This window comes from Mytilus trossulus, chromosome 12, assembly GCF_036588685.1.
Source record: "Mytilus trossulus isolate FHL-02 chromosome 12, PNRI_Mtr1.1.1.hap1, whole genome shotgun sequence".
Classification (NCBI taxonomy): Eukaryota; Metazoa; Mollusca; class Bivalvia; order Mytilida; family Mytilidae; genus Mytilus; species Mytilus trossulus.
In genome coordinates, this window is record NC_086384.1 from 55,373,125 (window position 1) to 55,398,443 (window position 25,319).

General features: G+C 32.9%; 1 protein-coding gene across 1 annotated transcript in view; it reads left to right on the top strand.

Annotated features, from left to right (window-relative positions):
* LOC134692596 (uncharacterized) overlaps nucleotides 1-25,319 on the top strand; it is a 112,648-nt gene that overhangs the window by 33,759 nt on the left and 53,570 nt on the right. Inside the window, exons 9-10 of the mRNA XM_063553053.1 lie at nucleotides 11,761-12,244; nucleotides 22,325-22,435. Of these exons, the coding sequence (XP_063409123.1) occupies nucleotides 11,761-12,244; nucleotides 22,325-22,435 (595 nt within the window). The remainder of the gene's footprint in view (nucleotides 1-11,760; nucleotides 12,245-22,324; nucleotides 22,436-25,319) is intronic.

The window sequence follows — 25,319 nt, forward strand, 5'->3', positions numbered from 1 at the left end:
CATGCCTTATATATCATGTACTGTAGTACGCCGTAAGATTAAAACTGACGTGGTAAGGTAACACATGGCCAGCGAAAGCTCTTTTATTTGAGAGCCCAAGTGGTCGTGAGGTCTAGCGGGACGGCTGCAAAGCAGTCGATTTGGTGTCACGATACCACAGTAGCATGGGTTCGAATCCTGGCGAGGGAAGAACCTAAAATTTGCGAAATCAAATTTACAGATCTAACATTGTTGGGTTGATGTTTAGACGAGTTGTATATACATTATGTACACAGTCATGTTTCACCATCATTGATGGCGATCCGATGGATACATCTGTTGTAGGGTTGTCACTGACTCAGACGTACTTATGAATATAATTATTTTCTGTGACTGTATCTTACATTAATTTGTAGGATCCTTTACTATAGATAATTTAGCTGATCTGTAACAATAACATCTTCATGCCTTATATATCATGTACTGTAGTACGCCGCTTGATTAAAACTGACAAGGAAAGGTAACACATGGCCAGCGAAAGCTCTTTATTTGAGAGCCAAGGTGGTTGTGTGGTCTAGCGGGACGGCTGCAGTGCAGGCGATTTGGTGTCACGATATCACAGTAGCATGGGTTCGAATCCCAGCGAGGGAAGAACCAAAAATTTGCGAAAGCAAATTTACAGATCTAACATTGTTGGGTTGATGTTTAGAGGAGTTGTATATACATTATGTACACAGCCATGTATCACCATCATTGATAGCGATCCGATGGATACATCTGTTGTAGGGTTGTCACTGACTCAGACGTACTTACGAATATAATTATTTTCTGTGACTGTATCTTACATTAATTTGTAGGACCCTTTACTATAGATAATTTAGCTGATCTGTAACAATAACATCTTCATGCCTTATATATCATGTACTGTAGTACGCCGCTAGATTAAAATTGACGTGGAAAGGTAACACATGGCCAGCGAAAGCTCTTTTATTTGAGAGCCCAGGTGGTCGTGTGGTCTAGCGGGACGGCTGCAGTGCAGGCGATTTGGTGTCACGATATCCCAGTAGCATGGGTTCGAATCCCGGCGAGGGAAGAACCAAAAATTAGCAAATTTACAAATCTAACATTGTTGGGTTGATGTTTAGAAGAGTTGTATATATGTTCCGGACCATATGAGTATTTGGACCATACGCGTATGGTCATGACCATATGGATATATACTCATATGGTCCGACCATACGCGTATGGTCCAACCGTACGCGTATGGTCGGGGTAATTAACAAGTTTACTTCTAGTTGTCGCATCATTAAAAAGAAACTACCAAAGGTTATTTTATCATAGATTTATAAAAAAAATAATAATAACAAGATTTACAAAATGAAGTAAGCAGTTTCACACAGTAAATTTCATCACTAGTCAAAACTACAGTTAAAACATTTTTTTCATTTTTCGATGTGTTATTACGAGTGAATGGTAAAATGTCGACCTGGAAAGATAATTTCCAAAAATATTGTAATGAACTATTACACAAGAAATCAATTGTTTTACTATAAACATGATAAACTGACGTAAAAGTCGACAGGATAAAGAGTCTATTAATTTGCTTACTTTTGAAACTTTATATAATTAGCATTTATTTAGCAGTGCAATATTCAGAATTTTTATACTAATACGTGTTTTTGTTGTTAAAAAATGAATGACTTAACCGGCAAGGACCCTAGTTTAATTTTCTTAGTTGTCTGGTGTTATGATGCACTTCAGTCTTGTTACGATATTGGAGATCTAGAGTTTTTTAAAAACATCGTAGACACATCGGAATTACCCAGGACCCAAGAAAAGCTATGGTACCGTATGGAAGTAAATGTCACCCTACGCATACAAGCAAGAATACCATTAGCGATGAAAAGTAGCTTTGGCATAAAAGTTTAATGCTATTTGAATTGTAAATAATACAATTGCATGAAGAAATCATTGTTTTTTATAAAGTTTTCTAATGCATATTATTGAAAAACAAATACCTATATGGTCCAAATACTCATAAGGTCCGGCCCGTTAATAACCATTGGTCCAAGTGAGTATCATACTCATATGGTCCGACCATACGCATACGGTCGGACCATACGCGTATGGTCGGGCCATATGAGTATACGCATATGGTCATGACAATACGCGTATGGTCCAAATACTCATATGGTCCGGAACATATATACACTACAACTCATAATCTGTGTATCTAAAATTGATACAAATGACATAAAATAGTTTTTGTACAAATATGATTGCAAAATGTTTAAAATATCCAGGTAGAAAAATAGTTCTTTTTATGGACCCCTGTCATCCTTTGAAAAAATTAGGAACAGCATTTTAAGCAGTGGCTTTTTGGAAACACATCAACGGTTACTTACCATAAATGAATCAGTAATAATCTGGAAAATGTGGATTAATGCCTACAACATAGATCGCACAAGCAGTTTTCACATTCATCATACATTATCAGACGAACACATATTTCCAAGTTACGCACAAAAAATGTGCAACAAATTAGCTTTTGACGTCTTAGATTCTGAAATGTTAAATCTTATGCAACAATATACAAGTAGTCTAAATGCAGGGTATCAGGATGAAATGAAAGGCGTCCTTCAGTTCTTACAGCATACAAGATTTCTGGTTTCATTCTTCAAAGATTTCAGACCTGTAAAAGACATAAATGATGAAAGGTTAAAATTATTTTCAGAGGCTTATAATTGGTTCAAATCATGGGAAAATTCAAATGAAGGTGGTTCCGACGATAAACATAAGAGGTATTAAACCTTAATGACAATAGAAACAAAAGAGGATCTAGACTTCCTATACCTTGGGTTTATATCCCTTACACATATAATGATAACAGAATTAAAAAGTGAGTTAACTCCGGCAAGAATTAGCAGTGATATTTTCGAGAACATATTTTGCCAAGAGCGTTCTTTATATCATAAAGCAAACACAAAACCCTTATTACAATGAATATAGGACAGGTATCAACAGTATTATTTTAGGGCAGTCAACGACGTCTAGGAAGTCAAATGCTGGTTTGGTTAAAGCAGAACCATTTGCTCTTGGGCCTCCTCCCAAGGAAATGCACTTCCTGATATAATATTAACAATTAAATCAATCCACATGTATGTAAATAAAGTCCAATTACTGACACTAAATGATGTTGACAAACCCATTTTTTTAGAGAAAATATTTAGCTCAACAATGTCTTAGTTCTTCAAGTTTGGGTTAGCATATAAATATAAAAAAAGATGTGGTATGATTTCCGATGACAAAACTCTACACGAGAGACCAATGGCACCGAAATTATTGACTTTAGGTCATAGTAACCCTCTACATTCATGAGCAAAGCCCATATACATTTTTATCTAATTTGTGTGTTAGTTTGTTCACACATTGTTATCAAGATAGTGGAATTAGAAGTGACTGTCATACAAGTAAGACATACAAAAGCTAGCTATTAAACCAGGTTCAATCCACCAATGTCTACATTAGAAAATGCCAAGTCAGGAATATGACAGTTGTTGTCCATTCGTTTGATGTGTTTTTTTCTTTTGATTTTGCTATTTGATTATGGGCTTTCCGTTTTAAAATCCTGAGAGTTCGGTATTTTTGTGATTCTACTTTATCAATGTTTATACTCAATTGTCAGCGAGATGATAACAGGCTTTCATTTAAACTTGGAATTAATTTAAATTTTGGAATGTTGCAAAATTACCTGTGCTTAAATTTTTTGATAATTTGAAGGATTTAAATGTAATGCCTCTATAAAATATATGATATACATGTTAATGTTGTATGGAAAGTTTTTGTACCTCACAGATCCTTGTAGTAAAAATTTGCTATCTCTGAAGTCTGAAAAGTGTTGTGTTGGGCACATAGCATTATATTAAAGATAAACTACAGGCAGGTAACTCGACTAAATTCCATATGGAAAATACATTTGAAGTCTAAATAAAAGCCTGGTATATCGACTTGTATTTGAATTTTCTTTTCCTTATACATGCATGATGGTTAAACCACTCCAAACGCCCATACATTTATTTTTGCATAGTTCATATGATTTATATGCAGAATATTACAAGTGTATAGATAATTTTCATCAGAATTACACCATTTGGGATATATCCTCATTATGAAAATGCATGCTACAATGTTTTATTCATTAAAGGTCAAACCTTTCTAGAAGCAATTTGGGAGATAACTCAGTTTTTGTCAAAAACAGAGTTATCTGAACCTTTTTGATATGGAAAAATAAAAGGATTTTTTTTTCAAACTAATATAAGAAACGCATATAAATCCATAACTAACCTTCAACTGTACACATTGTGGACAATACCAGTCACTGTCGCCAATCTTTTCCCACAATTCATCACTAATTTGTGTGTGAACAAGTCTGTTGTACCTTGAATCGCACAAATCACATGCTATACACTCATCATGGCCTTTTATAGCTGACGTTATGCAGTATGGGCTTTGCTCATTGTTGAAGGTCGTACGGTGACCTATAATTGTTAATGTTTGTGTCATTTTGGTCTTTTGTGGATAGTTGTCTCATTGGCAATCATACCACGTCTTCTTTTTTATATGCTCATGTCCATCCTGATAAATAATATTACATATTGGACATTTAGTCAACGAGTCCTCCTGTGCTACCACTTTCTTAGATTTTTTTCTTCTTGCTCATAAAGGTAGATTTTCGCTTCCTTCTTACTTTGGTGGTGCATGCATGGTGTTGTTTGTAAACTAGCCTAAGAACATTGAACTCCTGAGGTAGAAGGCTGGTGTTTACAGGTTCAGTTGTAACATGTATTTGGTCACTTTTTTCCAAATGCTCTTGGAAAACTATAGAAATTTGTGAGGGAATTAATTCAAAAAGTGTATCTTTAATAACATTTTCCTTTGTATTACATTGTATTTCGATCACATATGCTTTACATATATTTAAAAAAAATGCCTTTTTAGAAAAATCAATTAGACCAGCTGCACCATAGTCAATTATAACTGCTTTTAATTTATGATGAGGACTTATTTAAGATTTTGGTTTATCTTGATTTATACAACTTCTTTGTAAGACCTGATGAAGAATTGGTTTTAGAATCGACCCTTTTTCTTAATCTTTCTGTTTTCTGTTATGCCAAAACTACAAGAAAATCTTTCCTAAATTGGTTGTCTGCAATTCTACAAAACCTTTCAATTATATCATTATAAAGTTCTTTTAAACAGCTCTCTGATGATTCCTGATCATTTAGCAAATAACTGCTGGTATTACGATGTTCAAATGTGGCAAATAAATTTCCCCATGAAGTGAATTAATTTGAGTCTTGTAGAATTAAAGAGTGACAATACTTTTAAAAATGTGTACCAAGTAAATGAAAAACTTTATCATGTTGAACACATTTTCTTTTTTCCTCCACAGCTAAGATAAATTCAAACACAGAGTCACATATATTTGTTAACCCCTGAGAAAGGTTCTATTTTCTTTTTGTCTCATGTAGTGTACTTTTGTACTTAGAATTATTTTCCAAATCAGAACTACTTTTAGTCAGATGATCCATCATTTCAAAAAGGACTTAGCAACACTTTTGATTTTATCCTTCTTGTACAAATTATTTTTAGCATGACACATATGGTAAAACCTACATTTTGCTACACACCGTCCAGCAATATATCTTATGTTACATTTTCCCCCATCAGAGAGACTCATCTTTGACTCACTTTTTATACGACTGCAAATTTTGAAAAAATTTTCGTCGTATATTGCTATCACGTTGGCGTCGTCGTCGTCGTCGTCGTCGTCGTCGTCGTCGTCGTCGTCATCGTCGTCGTCGTCGTCCGAATACTTTTAGTTTTCGCACTCTAACTTTAGTAAAAGTGAAAAGAAATCTATGAAATTTTAACACAAGGTTTATGACCATAAAAGGAAGGCTGGTATTGATTTTGGGAGTTTTGGTCCCAACATTTTAGGAATTAGGGGCCAAAAAGGGCCCAAATAAGCATTTTCTTGGTTTTCGCACTATAACTTTAGTTTAAGTTAATAGAAATCTATGAAATTTTGACACAAGGTTTATGACCACAAAAGAAAGGTTGGGATTGATTTGGGGAGTTTTGGTTTCAACAGTTTAGGAATTAGGGGCCAAAAAAGGGCCCAAATAAGCATTATTCTTGGTTTTCGCACAATAACTTTAGTTAAAGTAAATAGAAATCAATGAAATTTAAACACAATGTTTATGACCACAAAAGGAAGGTTGGTATTGATTTTGGGAGTTTCGGTCCCAACAGTTTAGGAATTACGGGCCAAAAAGGGACCCAAATAAGCATTTTTCTTGTTTTTCACACCATAGCGTTAGTATAAGTAAATAGAAATCTATGAAATTTAAACACAAGGTTTATGACTATAAAAGAAAGGTTGGTAATGATTTTGGGAGTTTTGGTCCCAACAGTTAAGGAAAAAGGGGCCCAAAGGGTCCAAAATTAAACTTTGTTTGATTTCATCAAAATTGAATAATTGGGGTTCTTTAATATGCCGAATCTAACTGTGTATGTAGATTCTTAATTTTTGGTCCCGTTTTCAAATTGGTCTACATTAAGGTCCAAAGGGTCCAAAATTAAACTTAGTTTGATTTTAACAAAAATTGAAACCTTGGGGTTCTTTGATATGCTGAATCTAAAAATGTACTTAGATTTTTGATTATTGGCCCAGTTTTCAAGTTGGCCTAAATCGAGGTCCAAAATTAAACATTGTTTGATTTCATCAAAAATTGAATAATTGGGGTTCTTTGATATGCCAAATCTAACTGTGTATGTAAATTCTTAATGTTTGGTCCAGTTTTAAAATTGGTCTAAATTAAAGTGCAAAGGGTCCAAAATTAAACTAAGTTTGATTTTAACAAAAATTAAATTATTGGGCCTCTTTGATATGCTGAATCTAAACATGTACTTAGATTTTTGATTATGGGCCCAGTTTTCAAGTTGATCCAAATCAGGATCTAAAATTATTATATTAAGTATTGTGCAATAGCAAGTCTTTTCAATTGCACAGTATTGTGCAATGGCAAGAAATATCTAATTTCACAATATTGTGAAATAGCAAATTTTTTTTTAATTAAGAGTTATCTTTCTTTGTCCAGAATCAACTTAAATCTTTGTTATATACAATATACAATGTATATTCACTTTTTACTACCAACTGATAAATTTAGATAATCTTTACCATTCAGTGATAACAAGCAGTTTTTTTACATCTTAATATTTTATGATGTATTTAAATGAGTAGTAATTGTTGCAAACTCCATTAGAATATTTTAATTGAAATTAGTTTTGGAATAAGGGAAAGGGGGATGTGATTAAAAAATTGGGTTCAATTTTTCTCATTTGAAATTTCATAATTAAAAAGAAAATGTCTTCAAACATTTTTTTGAGAGGATTAATATTCAACAGCATAGTGAATTGCTCTAAGAGAAAACAAAAATTTTAAGTTCATTTGAATACATTCATTCTGTGTCAGAAACCTATGCTGTGTCAACTATTTAATCACAATCCAAATTTAGAGAGGAATCCAGCTTGAATGTTGTGTCCATACTTGCCCCAACCGTTCAGGGTTCAACCTCTGCGGTCGTATAAAGCTACGCCCTGCGGAGCATCTGGTTGTGTCATGTTTTTTCACTAGGATGTCCATTGTTTTTTTCAAAACTTCAGTCTTAATATAGTCAAATATTTTTTAACAAATTTCAAAATCCATTTCATTTGGTTCAGATTTGAATAAAGATTTTACAAGAAGAATATAATTATTACAGGTGGCATAGGAATAAAGTTTGGAGTAAAAGCCTGTCCATGTCTTTTAGTCAGTGTTTTTATTTGATACATCACCACAAGTTGTTTTAAATAAATCTTTAAATTTAGAACACAATTGATTGACAAACTGTTAAACATTATCTTTAGAAAGCAAAAGATAAGAAGAGGAACTTTTTTGGTCGAGAGGAGAAATTTTCTGTCCTGAGAATAATTCAGAAACTGCATCTAAATTTTTGTCATTTTTAGTTTCCAAACTTACAGGAGATGTCTCAGGAGGATCACAAATTTCTAAACAATGACTGATTTTGAATTGAAACCAAAAATACGCAGTCCTTTTTAAGCTCACCTGGCCCGAAGGGCCAAGTGAGCTTTTCACATCACTTGGCGTCCGGCGTCCGTCGTCGTCGTCGTCCGGCGTCCGTCGTCGTCCGGCGTCCGTCGTCGTCCGTCGTCGTTAGCTTTTACAAAAATCTTCTCCTCTGAAACAACTGGGCCAAATTTAACCAAACTTGGCCACAATCATTATTGGGGTATCTAGTTTAAAAAATGTGTGGCGTGACCCGGTCAACCAACCAAGATGGCCGCCACGGCTAAAAATAGAACATAGGGGTAAAATGACGTTTTTGGCTTATAACTCAAAAAACAAAGTATTTAGAGCAAATCTGACATGGGGTATAATTGATGATCAGGTCAAGATCTATCTGCCCTGAAATTTTCAGACGAATCGGACAACCCTTTGTTGGATTGCTGCCCCTGAATTGGTAATTTTAAGGAAATTTTGCTGTTTTTTGTTATTATCTTGATTTATATTATAGATAGAGATAAACTGTAAACAGCAATTATGTTCAGCAAAGTAAGAATAACAAATAAGTCAACATGACCGGAATGGTCAATTGACCCTTTTAGGAGTTATTGCCCTTTATAGTCAATTTTTAACCATTTTTCGTAAATCTTAGTTATCTTTTACAAAAATCTTCTCTGAAACTTTCGGGCCAAATTAATCCAAACTTGGCAACAATCATCTTTGGGGTATCTTGTTTAAAAAATGTGTGGCGTGACCCAGTCAACCAACCAAGATGGCCGCCACAGCGAAAATAGAACATAGGGGTAAAATACAGTTTTTGGCTTATAACTAAAAAAACAAAACATTTAGAGCAAATCTGACATGTGGTATAATTGTTTATCAGGTCAAGATCTATTTGCCCTGAAATTTTCAGATGAATCTGACAACCCTTTGTTGGGTTGCTGCCCCTGAATTAGTAATTTTAAGGAAATTTTGCTGTTTTTGGTTATTATCTTGAATATTATTATAGATAGAGATAAACTGTAAACAGCAATAATGTTCAGCAAAGTAGGATTGACAAATAGGTCAACATGACCAAAATGGTCAATTGACCCCTTTAGGAGTTATTGTCCTTTATAGTCAATTTTTAACACTTTTCATAAATTTTGTTAATTTTTATTAACATTTTCCACTGAAACTACTGGGCAAAGTTCATTATAGATAGAGATAATTGTAAGTAGCAAGACTGTATATTACAGTAAGATTTACAAACACATCACCATCACCTAAACACAATTTTGTCATGAATCCATCTGCTTCCTTTGTTTAATATTCACATAAACCAAGGTGAGCGACACAGGCTCTTTAGGGCCTCTAGTTTCTGTTGCCCTTCCAACTGCTACTTCTAATTAACCTGCAGCAAGGATATAACTTGCATGTACTTAAACACGATCTTGTGAGACCTTGTGACATGAATTGTTATTGCAAATGCAAGACATAAGGGAAATTGCTGTCGGGATACAACAATTTCACTACTAAAGAACTATACACAGTAAAAGTTTCTCGTTTCAGGTCAACTACTATATCATTGTTAAAATGTACAGTTATGATTTTAGTAGAGACAGAAGTTACATTTCCTCTCAAACTATTCACCAATTTATCACTGAGATTTTTAAGGAACATAACAGGGCAACCTTCTTTCAAATGTAAATGTTTTGGAGCTTGAATGTTTTTCAATTTTGAATTTTCTCCCTCATCAATTGATGTAAATACTTATACCTCACCTTTTATATCTATCAATTTACATGAATTGTGAATGTCACAGTCAAAATTTCTAGAATGTCAAAGTCAAAATTTCTAGAACATAATCTAATGGGATCTTCTCCTGGTGGAAATTTACGAGACAGTCTCATCAGTAAGTTATTAGTATCTTCAGGTAGGTCACCCCTTGAAATATCATTAATAGCGTTAATAAAGTCTACCTGATTATGACGCATTACTCGTTGAAGTACAAATTTGAGTTGAAACAATTGAACAAATATTTCAGACTTAAAACAATACTCTCCTGCATTTAATTTTAAGTTATCAGGTACTGGAGGGAGTTGGAAGAAATCCCCAACAGCTATCACTTGAATACCCCCAAACATTAAGTTGAAATTTCTTATTTTTTCGCAAATGAACTCCAACTGTACAAACAATTTTTTGGACAACATTGATATCTCATCAATAAACAATATATCTGTATTAAGAATATTTTGCTTATATTTTGCCGAGTGCTCATTGTTTTTTCTTTTTTCTTGAAGAACTTCATTTGAGTAACGACCATCGCCTATCCCAGACCACGAATGGATTGTTTGACCGTCAATGATGATGCAATTCCTGTCGAAGCTGTTTTTTAACAGATTTTCCTATTTTCATCAATTTGTGGGCCTCGTCCTTTTATATAAAGCTTTTATTTACAGTACCACTCTGACCTAATATTAACAGAAAATGTCCTTCTTGTACCTTATTAAGGGCTTCACCTTGTAAATTTGTTAAACTCATGTTTACCTTTCTGCGTTTATGTCAACTTTCGCTTTGGTATTTGATCTGATAACTTGTAAACAGAAAAACAGGAAACCAGACAAATCTTGACCAATCAGATGGCACCGTTAAATTAACTTCATAAAATCCGAAAATTTACCGGAAGTTAAGTACTTACAATTTCAATGGTCTGGACAAAGGCCAATAATTTTCATCTCAAGTGTATTATACTGTTTGAGGGGTATTCTGAAGGTACGTGAACATTGTTTTATTGTAAAGATAAATCAATAACCGATAGACTGGTAGACTTTTTGTTTGTTAAATAGTCAAGGGAAAGTAAAAAAATATTGGTTGAAGCGAACACATAGAAAATTTCCGTTAGCTACCTTGTGTTTTTTTGTACTGGTATGGATAGTAAATCCACATTGACAGAAGTAAGTGCCTGTGCTGTATAACGAAAAAATAAATTCTATAAGGAAAATAAAGAACTGTTAGTGACCGGTATGTTGCTATTATATTCTGAGTTGTTTTATGTATGTTCATAGCAGTAATAATGAAATGCATGCAATAATGCATCTTTAATAAATTAAAAAGAACGCCAGGTCGCTACATTGAAGACCTGTTGATGACCTTCTGCTGTTGTTTTTATTTGGTCGGGTTGTTGTCTCTTTGACACATTCCCCATTTCCATTCTCAATTTTATTACTTGGTTGCGTGGAATATCATAGCAGGTGGAATAGCCCCTATGTCCTAGATATCTATCTTTGTCGAACGACATACTACGTAGCTAGCTCACTCTAAAAGCATGTTCGACTGTAAAATCATTGTTGAATGGAAATACTTCTAGTATATCTTTTAGAACATTGATTTATGCTTTGTACAAATCTTGCATGCTTGCAATGATATATATGTATATCTTTTTTTTTATTTTTTTTTTATAGTTTTTTAATTATTTAAATAAATTTGACGTCATTTTTTAATTCTCTGACGTCATAAATAATTTTCTGGCTAGCATGATTCCTGTGTTCTATCGGTTAACATTGTCCTGGTTTATATACTGCCTTGAACATATTTGTACGTATAGCTACTGCTAGCTGGCAATTATTTAGCATAAGTTTCTATCATAACATGTTTCATTGATATTGTAGGCTCCCGTTAGAATAAGTAGTGAGCAACAGAATTACGTCAGAATGTCAATGATAGTCCTAGAGGTATTATCAGGCGTTTTATACGATCGATTACACAAAGATACAAAGACTGGAGAAATACTTGATCGTGATAAGTTAGGCATAACAGAAATGTGCAAAAAATATTGTGCTTTGAAAATAAACTTTCCAAGCAAAGGCTATAGGAAAATAGGAAACGTTGACGATATTTTTACCAATGAAGATACTATTGGTGACGACATTCAACGGATACGTGTGATCAGAAATGAAATGCAGCATTCTTCTCTCTTTGCATTACATGACACACGATACCAAACACTTATCACTATAGTTCATGATATGCTAACTAGATTTGACCAGCGTAACAATCCAGCAGGTGAATCGTACGTAAAACGATTAGACGAAATCAGGAAAATGGAATTAAAGACAAGGAGCTTAGAAGAGATAAAAGAACAAATGAAAGCAGGTAACTTAAGTGATATCTTTTTCATGTTTGAAGTACGGAAACAAATCCTAAATCTTGAAAGACAGATAACACCAAGCTCAAATAGTAATCGATGGAAAAGAGTACAACAGTAAAATATCACTATATATGTTCCGGACCATATGAGTATCTGGACCATACGCGTATGGTCATGACCATATGGGTATATACTCATATGGTCCGACCATACGCGTATGGTCGGACCGTACGCGTATGGTCGGACCGTACGCGTATGGTCGGGGTAATCAACACGTATACTTTTAAACTCTTCATTAGGTGTGACTCTACTGGATGTTACGTCACTAAAATGTCATTTTTTCATATATTAAAAAAAACTTATAAAAAACATTTTTACACAGTTAATATTACTTACTATTTGTAAGTACAGTTATAAGAAGATGTCAAAACATATTGTAAAAGGAATGTTATTGTTTAAAGTAGGTGATATCATCGGCAATGTTCATTATATTTTTTAAAGATCAAGATATTTATTAAGACAATTTTTTATAAGTAAAATATTAAAATTGTATGTTTCTTTATTTTTTTCTATTCTTTATTTCTATACTTCTATTTAATCTTAATTATAAGACCGGTAAAATATCATGTAAGTGCCATGCAATAGCTACTGCCTTTATTTAATTTGATCTGTGATATTCATTTTACGATATTGGAGATCTAAAGTTTCTTAAAAACACCGTACACACATCGGAATTGTCCGAGTCGATATCAGTGCACGCAGCCAAAACAAGCAATCGCAGAAAAGCTACATGTATGGTACAGTTTGAATGTTATTCTAAATATACAAAAGCATACACGAATACAATTAGCGATAAAAACTAAGATCAACTGACTGTGGCATCAGTATTTAATGTTTATGTAGCTTTTGAAATGTAAAATTAATACGTATATTTTCTATTGTATGTTTGAAATAATACCTATATGGTCCAAATACTCATATGGTCCGGCCCGTTAATATCCAAACGAGTATAATACTCATATGGTCCGACCATACGCGTACGGTCGGACCATATGAGTATACGCATATGGTCATGACCATACGCGTATGGTCCAAATACTCATATGGTCCGGAACATATACACAAAACTGTGAAACCAATGCTTTGAAGCCAACAAAAAAAACCAACGTTTTCCTACGTTCTTGGCTATTGACGATTACAATCGGAAAACGTAAATAAAAAAGTTTATCCTGTTTACAGTTCCTTGTTCAAAAAAGAAAGATAAACTGCAATTTTCAATTTACAATTCTCGTCAGATAATATAATACTTTTCTAAAACTTTTCGAAAAAATGCTCCTGACAACGAACATATTTTATGTGGAATGAAAATAAGGGGAAGGAAACCAATGTACAGGCATTTTTCCTGATATATATTGATATCGGAGTACTCCCACTTGAGATATCTATACTATTAAACTAAAAGACCTCATTTTGTGTGTCGCTTCTCTTCCTTCCACAATAAATTAATTATCATGTCTTTGCGTTCTATAGGTAACATGCATAGTCGCATTTGTCATCCATTCTTATGATTATTCAGATTGAGTTATTTTGGGAGAAAAACGACAAAATAGGTGTCCGGATATTGTTTCGTCATCAGACTGATTTTTAGTACTTCCGGTTTTAAACATGTACAAGAACAACCAATCGTATGATAGATTACAACAAGAGTGCACACACTGAAATGTCTCGCTTTCTTTACTAACCATTGATATTATGTTGATAGTTCTAATAATAAAGCTTTATTACAACTGTCACATAAACTCAAAATTAATCAAGAAAACGAAGCATTGATCAATGAACCATTAAAATGAGGTCAAGGTCAGATGAACTATGCCAGGCAGACATGAACAGCTAACAACTCTTCAATGCAACAAATATAGTTGACTTTTTGCTTATAAATTAAGAAAAACAGACCAAAACACAAACACTTACCAATGGACCGTGAAAATGAGGTGAAGGTCACATAAAACCTGAGTAACAGACATAAAGATCATAAAATATTTCCATACACCAAATATAGTTGACCTTATGCATAAAGTAGTAGAAAAATCATGAAAATAGACCAAAACTCAAAAACCTTAACTTTGACCACTGAACCATGAAAATGAGGTCATGGTCAGATGACACTTGTCAGCTAATCATGTACACCTTACAATCATTCCATACACCAAATATAGTAGACATATTGCATAAATTGTAAGAAAAACAGACCAAAACACAAAAACGTAACTATAACCACTGAACCATGAAAATGAGGTCAAGGTCAGATGACACCTGCCAGTTGTACATGTACACCTTACAGTCCTTCCATACACCGAATATACTAGACCTATTGCTTATAGTATCCGAGATATGGACTTGACCATCAAAACTTAACCTTGTTCACTGATCCATGAAATGAGGTCGAGGTCAATTGAAAACTGTCTGACGGGCATGAGGACCTTGTAAGGTACGCACATACCAAATATAGTTATCCAATTACTTATAATAAGAGAGAATTTAACTTTAAAAAAAATGTTAACTTTTTTTTCAAGTAGTCACTGAACCATGAAAATGAGGTCAAGGACATTGAACATTGACTGACGGAAATTTCGTAACATGAGGCATCTATATACAAAGTTTGAAGCATCCAGGTCTTCTACCTTCTAAAATATAAAGCTTTTACGAAGTTAGCTAACGCCACCGCCGCCGTAGCCACCGCCGAATCACTATCCCTATGTCGAGCTTTCTGCAACAAAAGTTGGAGGCTCGACAAAAATGAAAAAAAAATAAGCCAATCAGAGCGTTCTCCATATCATGGTTTTTAGATCGCAAGAACCACACCTATTATACCTCTTGGAGACAATTATTTTCTGCGTTTATCCACATGCAAACTAAGATTATACTACTATAATATAAAGACTCTGTAATTTGTCTACTGTTTTCTTTAAAATATTTAATATCTAAGGGGTCATACCAGATGCATTTAAATCTATTGATGAAAGTGAAAGTAATGATTTGGCCAAAATGAAAGTAGGGTAGAGATTAGAGGGAGGCAGAACTTTTTCGGGACGTCTGGATCGGGTTTTTTGAAGCTCGGAATTTCGGGATTGACCTTACGGGATCCGGGAATATTTTTTTCGAATTACAGGATGTCGAGATATGAATTTCGTTGAAATACGCACCTCGGGATTTCATGTTTTTAAGCCCGGGATTTCGGGATCAGGGCTCCTCCGACCACTCCTCAAATTAGCCGGAAGAATAATTGTGGTATTAGGCCAGAAACACGAACACAATTGAATTTAACAGAAAGGAAACAAATAACGGATTTTGGAAATATATTACATATTAAAGAAATAAAACATGTACATACATGTATGTAAAAAGAAGCATACAGAATAAAATAAGGGTATAAATTGTATATATAAGATTTACACTTTGGTACAGAACAAATAGCCCAGGTTTTTAAAAACTTCGTTTAGGTCTGTCATAATTTCTATTTAGTAAGTACTACATATGCTTGTACATTACAGACTAATAAGTATACGTACTATGCAAAATTTTCTTTAGAAATTAAGAATCTGGCCTGCAGCAGGCTAAGAATAAAACATCATTCAGCTTACAGTTACACTTAAGTCTTTCAAGTCTTTATATCACTTGCTCTCAAAACAAATTATATCCACGATTCATGAATTCAAACAGATTGACTGTCAGCTGGCCAACCGTGGAATAGGCTAGAGCACCTTTAGTTTTTTTTACATTAACAAGTGAAACTATAGCATAACAAATTTCCTGGACAGCTCATGGGGAAATTCTAAAACTTCACCTAAATTGCACATAAACACTGTGGACAATCAAAGGACTTGCAATTAAGACAGTTCAGGCATAGTATACTATGCAATTCCTTGGTTCAGGGATAATTTCGAAAACAAATGGAAAAAAGGGGGAGAAAATGCAACTTCAAGGGTAGATTTTTGTCAAAATAAAGATAGTCGGCTACAGATAACAGCAAAAAGACGACAGAATACTTACTCATAGTCAAGTTATGTCGTACAATTCTGCTTGTACGCTGAAATCCTTGGGTACATAGGCCATTTTTCGCTTCTTGCAACAAAAACATTCCGTCCGTTCAAAACATGTAGGTTTCAAGCTTCCTGTTGAATCGGTTTTCCAAATAAGTAAAACAAGCCACGCATCTGTTGCGAGATCGACAAGTAGGATTTTCATACTATACAAGTTATGGCGTGTAAAATAATGTGACATATTATTTTTATTTTCAACAAATTATCATTATTTATCTAATTCTGCATAGTTTATCAATAAAAAGATCAAAATACAAGAGCGATTTACGACCAGAGAAATAAAGCGGACAGTGTCGTCACTATGGAGACGCAACCTTGCTCGTTAATATTCATGAGCATCACAAGAGTTCTTTCCCCCTGAAAAAAATACCTTAACATACCCGCGTACAGGAACATAAAATTTCAATATCAAGATCAGTTTTTGCTGATATCTCCTTGGTATTAAAGTGTCAAGGAAAATCGACCCCATTTTTTCATCTGGTGTAAGTAAAGTACTACAAATTCACCAAAAGTGCAGTCAAGGTCATTTAACTGTTTTTATTTACATCAGTTAATAAAATTTAAGATATAAAAATTTGGAATAATAAATGGTACTTTTGTGAGTTTCTGCAGTGTTAAAATTAGGCTATGCTATCTGCCAAGTACATAGTATGACGCAATGATATAAGGGGAAAAAATCAAATAATTTCACTAAATCTGCATGACAAAATTTGTTTGGGGGTAGTAAACAAACTATGTTTCAGTGTTCAACACCACAGAAACAACTTTCTGGGCATTTATAACAATTTAGGACATTTTTTTTTTTATATAAAAGCATATTGTCAGGGTGGAAAGCTAAAAATAGCACAAACTCAAGTTTTAGGCTCTAAATTTGCAATATGTGACATTTTGCCCCCAAAAAGATTGAAATGTGGCTACTATTATTTGAAATGATCAGTTAAGACCCCAAAAAACAATTGTTTTCTGATTTTGATGTTCCACCGCATTTCGATTAAATGTGTCATACCACCAATTAAAAGTCCCTATCTGGTCAACCAAATTTTGCAGTTTTCACAGCTTTCTTAATGTTTTACCTTAAGTTTAACTTCATAGAAACTAGGTATATCCTGAATTGTACATGTATCAGCTTTCTACATGTCAATGTTCAATATTCCTTTAAAGCCTTTCAAGATAAAAAAACTGACCTTCGAACAGAGGTACTCCAAAAATAACCCCTGGTTTTCTGGAAATCTTAAATTAGTATACTTTGGAGCGCATTAATCCTCAACTTTTATTGCAAACTCATAGACAAGTAAATTTTGGCTCAAAATGGTCTAGATATATTTTTCTTTCACCAAAAGTTTCATTTCTGCAAATTCGTTGGTTAGTTTAAGTAAACAAGGACATCAAAAGCACTATTTTGTGTCAGAGTAGGGCTCTACGTTCTAAATTGGAGGGAGTAATTGGTGGTGTGACATCTAAAGAGACTAAAAAAAAATGATTAAAATCTTTTGTTTTGCTTTTTAAAATGAGCGACAATAAAATTAATTAAGCGACACGAAGCGTCAAGAAGACTATAATGATCAACAATACATAAATAAAAAATATCATTGAAACAACTTATTCCCAATAGATATTGAAAAATATATGCATTATTTTATTAAAGGGGCGGTTATCACTGGTTATAAAACTTTTTTTTTTTACAATTTATTGATAGATAAAACATATTTTTTTGTAAAGAAGAAAGGGATTGTCTAGTTTTTATTGAATATAAAGAATATGTTTTATGCACACGCTAAAAATTGGAAATCAAAACAAAGATTCTCCAGCTTACTTTTAAAGAATTTATTTAATCAAAACCATGCAATATCATTTCCTTTCTAAAAGTGAGATTCGTTGTTCTTGGTAGGAACATCATTAATAGGTGTGGCTTCAAACTATCACACCAAATGAGAATAGCATCGTGAGAGAATAGCGATTCGGGTGTCCCTTGTTTCTATATGTCGCTTCGTCACTATATTATTCTTCTTGTCGCTTTTTGTCGCTAAAAGTCTTACTGTCTCTTATTAGTGAGACCGGCCGATTCCGTCCTTCACTTCCGTTTCTGCACTGCAAAACAGCCACATTTTCAATTAAGACAATTAACGATGCCTAGTCCTTGTTGTTGTATACCTGGGTGTCATTTAAGAGAAGCTGTTGTTTGCTAGGCACATTTTACCGAAAACGACTACGTGCAGTAACTATTCATGGTAAAACTTTATTTTCTTTAAGAAATATATACTGTTATTGATATGATCGCTATGCAATTAAACCAAAGTAATTTTGCAACTGCAATTATCGTTTTAGAATAAAAAAAAAGGGGTGTTAATTCAAGACGTCATAATTTTTGGGATTACGATTACATGTGATCTGTTTGAGATTTTTTGGTGAATGCTACTATAATAAGGTTTTCCTACAAGAGGTATATCATACTGAGAATTATTTTAGCAGTAATTATGTTAATTTATGATGTAATGACAGGAATGCATAAGCTGTGACTCATAGGCTTTCTTACAAGATATCAATGACAATGTTAACAGGAACAATACAATGACATGAATGATGCTCTCTTTTATATTATAGTTATTAAGGTTTATGTGTTGCATAAGTCTAATAAATTTATATTGTGTAATTTTCGATTTTGTGTTTTGCCATAGGATGCATAAATGAGAGCGGTGCAATTCATTTTGCTTTGAAATATAGATTTGAATTATAATTGTACATTTTCTTGTAATGCATATAAAAAATAAGAAGATGTGGTATATACATGATTTTAAGTGATAAGAAATGGGTATAAGCAGTTACAGGTACTATGGTACAATCTCCAACAATGAGAAAACTCATACCGTAAAGAGAATTTCATAAATTTACAAGTAAGTTTTGTTTTTGCGTTGAAACATTTTCTTCTATTGTCTTAATTGCAATTATGGAAAGTGGTTTAAATGCTAATGAGACAGCTATTATGACCACCAGATGTCATTGTTTTCTTAATTAAAAATATTTTTTTTCATTCATACCGGTAAATTACTTTATCATATTTATACTGACAAATAATTTTGCTTAGAGTTAGAAAAAGTATGGTCATCAAAAGAGTTGACACGTTACTCTCATAGGATGAGAGTCATTGAATATATGCGTATATAATCAATAATTAAAAATAGTCCATTTATATTATTAAGGAAAAGCTTTTTTATGTCTTAAAAATGCATTTCATTGGCGAGGTACACAAAATATACTGTAAACAGTAGACTATAAACATAGGTGAACTAGGTACAAGATTACTCAAAATCTTAAATACCACAAACCACCTCTGTACTATGGAAGATAATGATATGATTATATAACTGGACTAGAAATACACACAACTGCCTTTACAGCGCTTTCGCGATTTGATTCCAAGTCGGTAAGCTTTCACTTAATACGAAAAACCAAATTATTTTACATATTTACAAAGTTGAAGCACTACACATTAACTACTTTCTTGAATATTCTTTCTTACAGTACTCAAATTAGTGTTAGTATGCCTTAACCAAACTTAATATAATGACTTCTCCTTTGCTTGATTTCATTCAATTAATGTCATACTTCTAGTAATGCAAAAAACATATAAAAGCATTAATGGTACACATTTTACTGCACCATATGCACATTTCGATAATTGATATATCTGATATGTTGCTCGAAGCCAGGATATTTGAAAATCTTAAACCAAGTACAAGCGTTTAAGAGTTATTACAATCAAACAGAACCAAACTTAAATCAAGGCTAGTACGCACGGTTACTTATAGTTGTTAATTCCTGTGTCGTTTGGTCTTTTGTAGAGAGTTGTCTCATTGACAATCATACCACATCTTTTTTTTATATATATAGGACAAAGAATCAGAGCTTTGGATAAAGAAATTCAATTTGCTTTTGCTCAAACACTGTTTCACTGACTTCAAGCTCTAACTGACTTAACTCTGGTAGTAACATATTCGTTCTACAAAGAGAACTGCATATGGCTATTAATAGTGATTAGGTTGAGACCTTTTCTTTTATTTTTAGCTTAAATTTGCTTATAACAAATAAAATAACAAGATTGTTCATTGAGTAAACATATAGTTGTCCTAACATAAGACATACTTGAGACTTGTGTTCCCTCTCCAATGTCTACCAGTTTAAAAAACGAATGTGTTTGGTTAAAACACCCTTATTATTTAATAACAGAGATAAAGAAGATCAATTTATGTATCTTCTAGAAAGAAAATTTAGGAGACTGCATGAACAATTATTTCAAGTCAGATTTGGACTTTCTTAAATAAAATTACACCAACCTCTTAATTCATCAATTGGCATAATGATAAACATTAAATAGCATGTAAAATCCACCATAATTTGACAGCAAGGTATTTTTTTTTACAATACACCAGCCATAATAAACACGTTCCAATAATTTAGTTCAAATGAAATGCACAAATTGAAATTACATAATCACACACTTCATTTGTCGCACATACAACTAGTGGAAAACAATGATGAATATAAAAGGCTGTATAAAAAAGAAATTGTACGTTAAAAATCAAGTAGCAGGTCGATCTTTACGAAGCCGTGTTAAAAATAGTAACATGTAATCGACCATATTGGCAATCATACTACATCTTCTTTTTTTATACATAATATGAATGGAAATATTACCATAAACTGGCAAATAACAAATAACTATTTTTCTTTGTAGTATGTATTAACCGTTTTCGAATATCAAAAATAGCAATTAAACAATACTTATTTTAGCACAGTCTTGGTCAAATTTAATGGAGAAAATAAGTAATCAAAATGAAAAAGGGTAATGTATGAATTCGCATATTAAGAGTTATTTGTCAAAAATAGAACTAACTTTGCGTACATATATTACTTGCACAAACGTAAATAATGAGTCATCTATATTTATACATATTTATATTTTTATGTTTAAAGTTGAAGGAAGACTGAAAATTTGAACACGTTCGAACCATAAAAAGTACACCGGTCAAATCTGTTTAAACTCGAAAATGCCTTTCGGTACAGCCCCAGAAATGTTCTTGATTTTCATTTGGCGGTTTTGGTGAACCCAAACAATAATAAAAGTCAAGCCAATATCAAGAGCAGAAATGTGATTGATCATAATATTAAATTGTTTACCTTCAGTTTGATTCAATCTAAACAAAGTCCAACGTTCCGGGTTTAGAGTTTTTGTTTGTTTAATTCATTATTGCAAAACAACAAAGAAACAACACGGATTGTTACATTAACGCATATGAAGCACCTTTCATCCATTCAAAAAGGCATCGAAAAGAATTTCTTGAAGTTCTTTATAATCTTTTTTTAGAACAATCAATTACGTCATATCACACAATAAACCACATTCCAGTGCGTGATTACATTTCATATACCATGTATATCCCAGTGAAAACAAGATTACGGGTACTGCCACAACAAGGAGGGGTGCTTCACATCTTTTTTCTTGATATTGAAAAAGATGATGACTTAAATCAATTCATTAATGTGTTTGATAATTGTATTGATTTCAACCATCATATTATCAACTTCTTATCTATGAGCAGTAAATACCTTCTGTCACATACTAAGGCGTTCACATGTACCAATTAATTCGTTATACGCTTGTGCACATTAACGTTATACGGACTTCATTAACAGTAAAAACATGATAACTTGAAATTTAAAAAAACAAATAAATTATTCCATAGATCGTCGGAATAAGTAATCATTCATCTAAAGGTCTACGAAAACAGATTCTATTTTTTTATTTATTAAAAAAGGCACAATAAATTATCTTTGTTTTGTATGTTTTTTAAAATTTAACATTTTGTCGTTTTTCAATAATAGAATGTTTGTTAGTTTTGAAGGTTTTTGATTTTTAATATCTTATTTTGTTTAGGTAAAAAAAGAAATTGTATATGCCTCATGAAAGGTCTTCTGTTTAATTTACAGAATTGATACAAAACCTTGATATTCAACTCCCGTGGTTGGTTGATGCTGACGAATTTCAACGTATGCTTTCTGACGGAGAATTTCTCTCTTACGAGAACAGATTGAGTCTAGGTATGAATTTATTACAGACTTTGGCAAATAAAAATCACAATTATTCAAGTATGTGGTGTCGTCAATAACTTGATATAAATTAAATTCATTGTACAAGATAAATAGAAAAAAATACAAATAAGACATAATTTCCAAGGTGCAACCTTATCTGTAATAGTTATATTACAGGAGACCTCAACATCGTCGAAAACCATGAGGTCATAACTTTTCTAAAGAAAAGACCGAAATACCATCCTTCATCTATAATAGATTGGAAACAGTGTCGTCACGTCATTAAAGACGCTCTGTCTGCCTATTGTAAAAATTGGTGCAAACGTGAAAAATCTGATAAAACATCTTTAGACAGTTATTTGAATAAAATTATGAATACTGTTAATATTCGAATATCTCATTTAGAAAACAATTCTGAATTTAATAATAGGAACCATGATATTCCCATTTTTAGAATAAAAAATAAACTCAAGGTACTCGCAGAACGGTTTGTGTTCGTACCGGCAGACAAGGCAGCCAATAATGTAGTGGTGGTGTGACGCATATACTACACGGAAGTTCTTCAAAACGAATTTATCAATTCCTCTACATTCAGGTCAGTGCGCACCACAGAGTCAAATCGTAATTACAGGAATACCACTGCCACTACCCAGCTTAAAGTATCTTCCGAACATTTGAAAGTTCCTACCATGTACTGGTTACCGAAATTACACAAAAAACATTTCAATTCCGTTTCATCTCCGCTTCGAGTATGTGTTCTACTACTAATCTATCAGTGCTTCTTACTACCTCCCTTACTACTATCAAAGAACTGGTTATTAACTTTTGTAATAAAGCTTATGGAAATAATGGTATTGATCATTTTTGGAGTGTTAAAAATTCTTTAGAGGTTTTAGATAAAATACATGCTTTTGATGGTCCTTATAATTCTGTTGACAGTCATGATTTTTCTACTCTGTACACTACACTTCCACACAATCTTATAAAGAAAATGTTTTTGTATTTGATAAAATGGTCTTTCGAAAAATCTCATTGTAATTTTATTTGCTGTAACTCGTTTAAAGCCCTTTACTGTAACGTATAAGGAAAGTATGCTAGATACACTTACTGGAAATGTGAGGATATGATTGAAGCTTTAAATTTTTTGCTAGATAACATTTATGTACGTTTCGGCGATAAAGTTTATCGTCAGGTAGTAGGTATTCCTATGGGCACTAACGGTGCCCCTTTAATATCAGATTTATTTCTATATTGATATGAATCTCAGTTTATGACCAAACTCAGTAAAGACCCATCATTGTTATATTTGGTTGATACATTCAAAAATACCTACCGTTATCTGGATGATATATTTTCGTTGAATAATCCAAAGTTCTCTAAATATCCTTCCGAAATTTACACAAAAGAACTTACTTTAACTAAATCTAACATAAACAGCAGCAGTTGTCCTTTTCTAGATTTAGACATTTCAATTTCAAACGGGAAACTTCATACTAAAATTTACGACAAAAGAGACGATTTTTAATTTCCTATTGTTAATTTTTCTTTTTTAAACGGCGATGTGCCTTTGGCTCCATCATACGGTGTTTATATATCCCAACTCGTTCGGTTTGCCCGTTTGTGTTCTGATGTCATAGATTTTAACGAACGTAATCAATGCATCACTGGGAAATTGTTGTGTCAGGGATTTCGATACCACAAATTACTTAAAACTTTTACTAAATTCTTTCATAGATACAAAGATTTGGTTAGTAAATTTGGCTGTACCTGTAGAAAACTTATTAAAAAAAATGGTATTTCACATTCCAAATTTTATGGTAATATTGTACTTAAAGCGAAGAAATCACTATGTGATCCGTGTAAACTCATCCAACCTTTGAACAAACTTATAAGTAAGGGTTATCGTACCAATATTGTGATTAGATCTCTGAATATAGTTTACATTGGCACTAATATCGATTTTGTCATTAGCAAATTAAAACATAACTAAATTGTATCTTCTTTTGAACTTTTGAGGCGGGATGTATAGAGACACAGACACGTTAATTTTTATCTTTATAGAAGTCGCTCTTCACTATCCTACTACCTGTCGATACATTTATTTTTGGCATCGCACAAGTCATGTCTTCTCTGACTGGTCATGACGTTAAAATACTAAATTCCTGGGATGTGTTTTAGTTGATTTTAGTCTCTGATGCATGATTTTTTATTATTAATTGTTTTTGGCTTTTAACTAGCTGTCAGTAACTGCGAGTACTCTCAAATCGTATTTCTTGTTAATTTGACCTGTTGATACTGTTTCTAATGCTTTTTTGTTATTTTATATTAATATGGATCTTGTCTATATACCAGCTTTGATTATTGGAATACCTTCTAATTTTCACTTCTTCTTACTACATTTGTATAAACTTCAAGATATACCTGTATAATTAAAACCGTTTTTTTTTGTTTTTTTTTCAAAAGTAATTATTTTCGAAGGGTTGAATATTTCGCAGTGGTGTCTTGCCATGGCTTTGTTTGGCCTTGTTTGTTTGCTTTTTGGCCTTGAATGTTTCTCCCTTATATCTTATTAACTGTGCATTTGCATTCAGATATCGCAGATCAAGTTTTATTCGTTCATAGTGTATTAATTTACGTTTTTTGATTGAGTTAAGCCTGCCAATTGAAATTTTATCGTGTGTTTTTCTATGTTGTGATGTTATGCTATTGTTTCAGAAAAAGGGAGAAGGTTTGGTACCATTAAAACGTTTAATCCCGCTGCACATGTGTGCACCTGCCTTAAGTCAGGAATCTGATGTACAGTAGTTGTCGTTTGTTTATGTAATTTATACGTGTTTCTCGTTTCTCGTTTTTTTTTATATAGATTAGACCGTTGGTTTTTCCGTTTGAATGG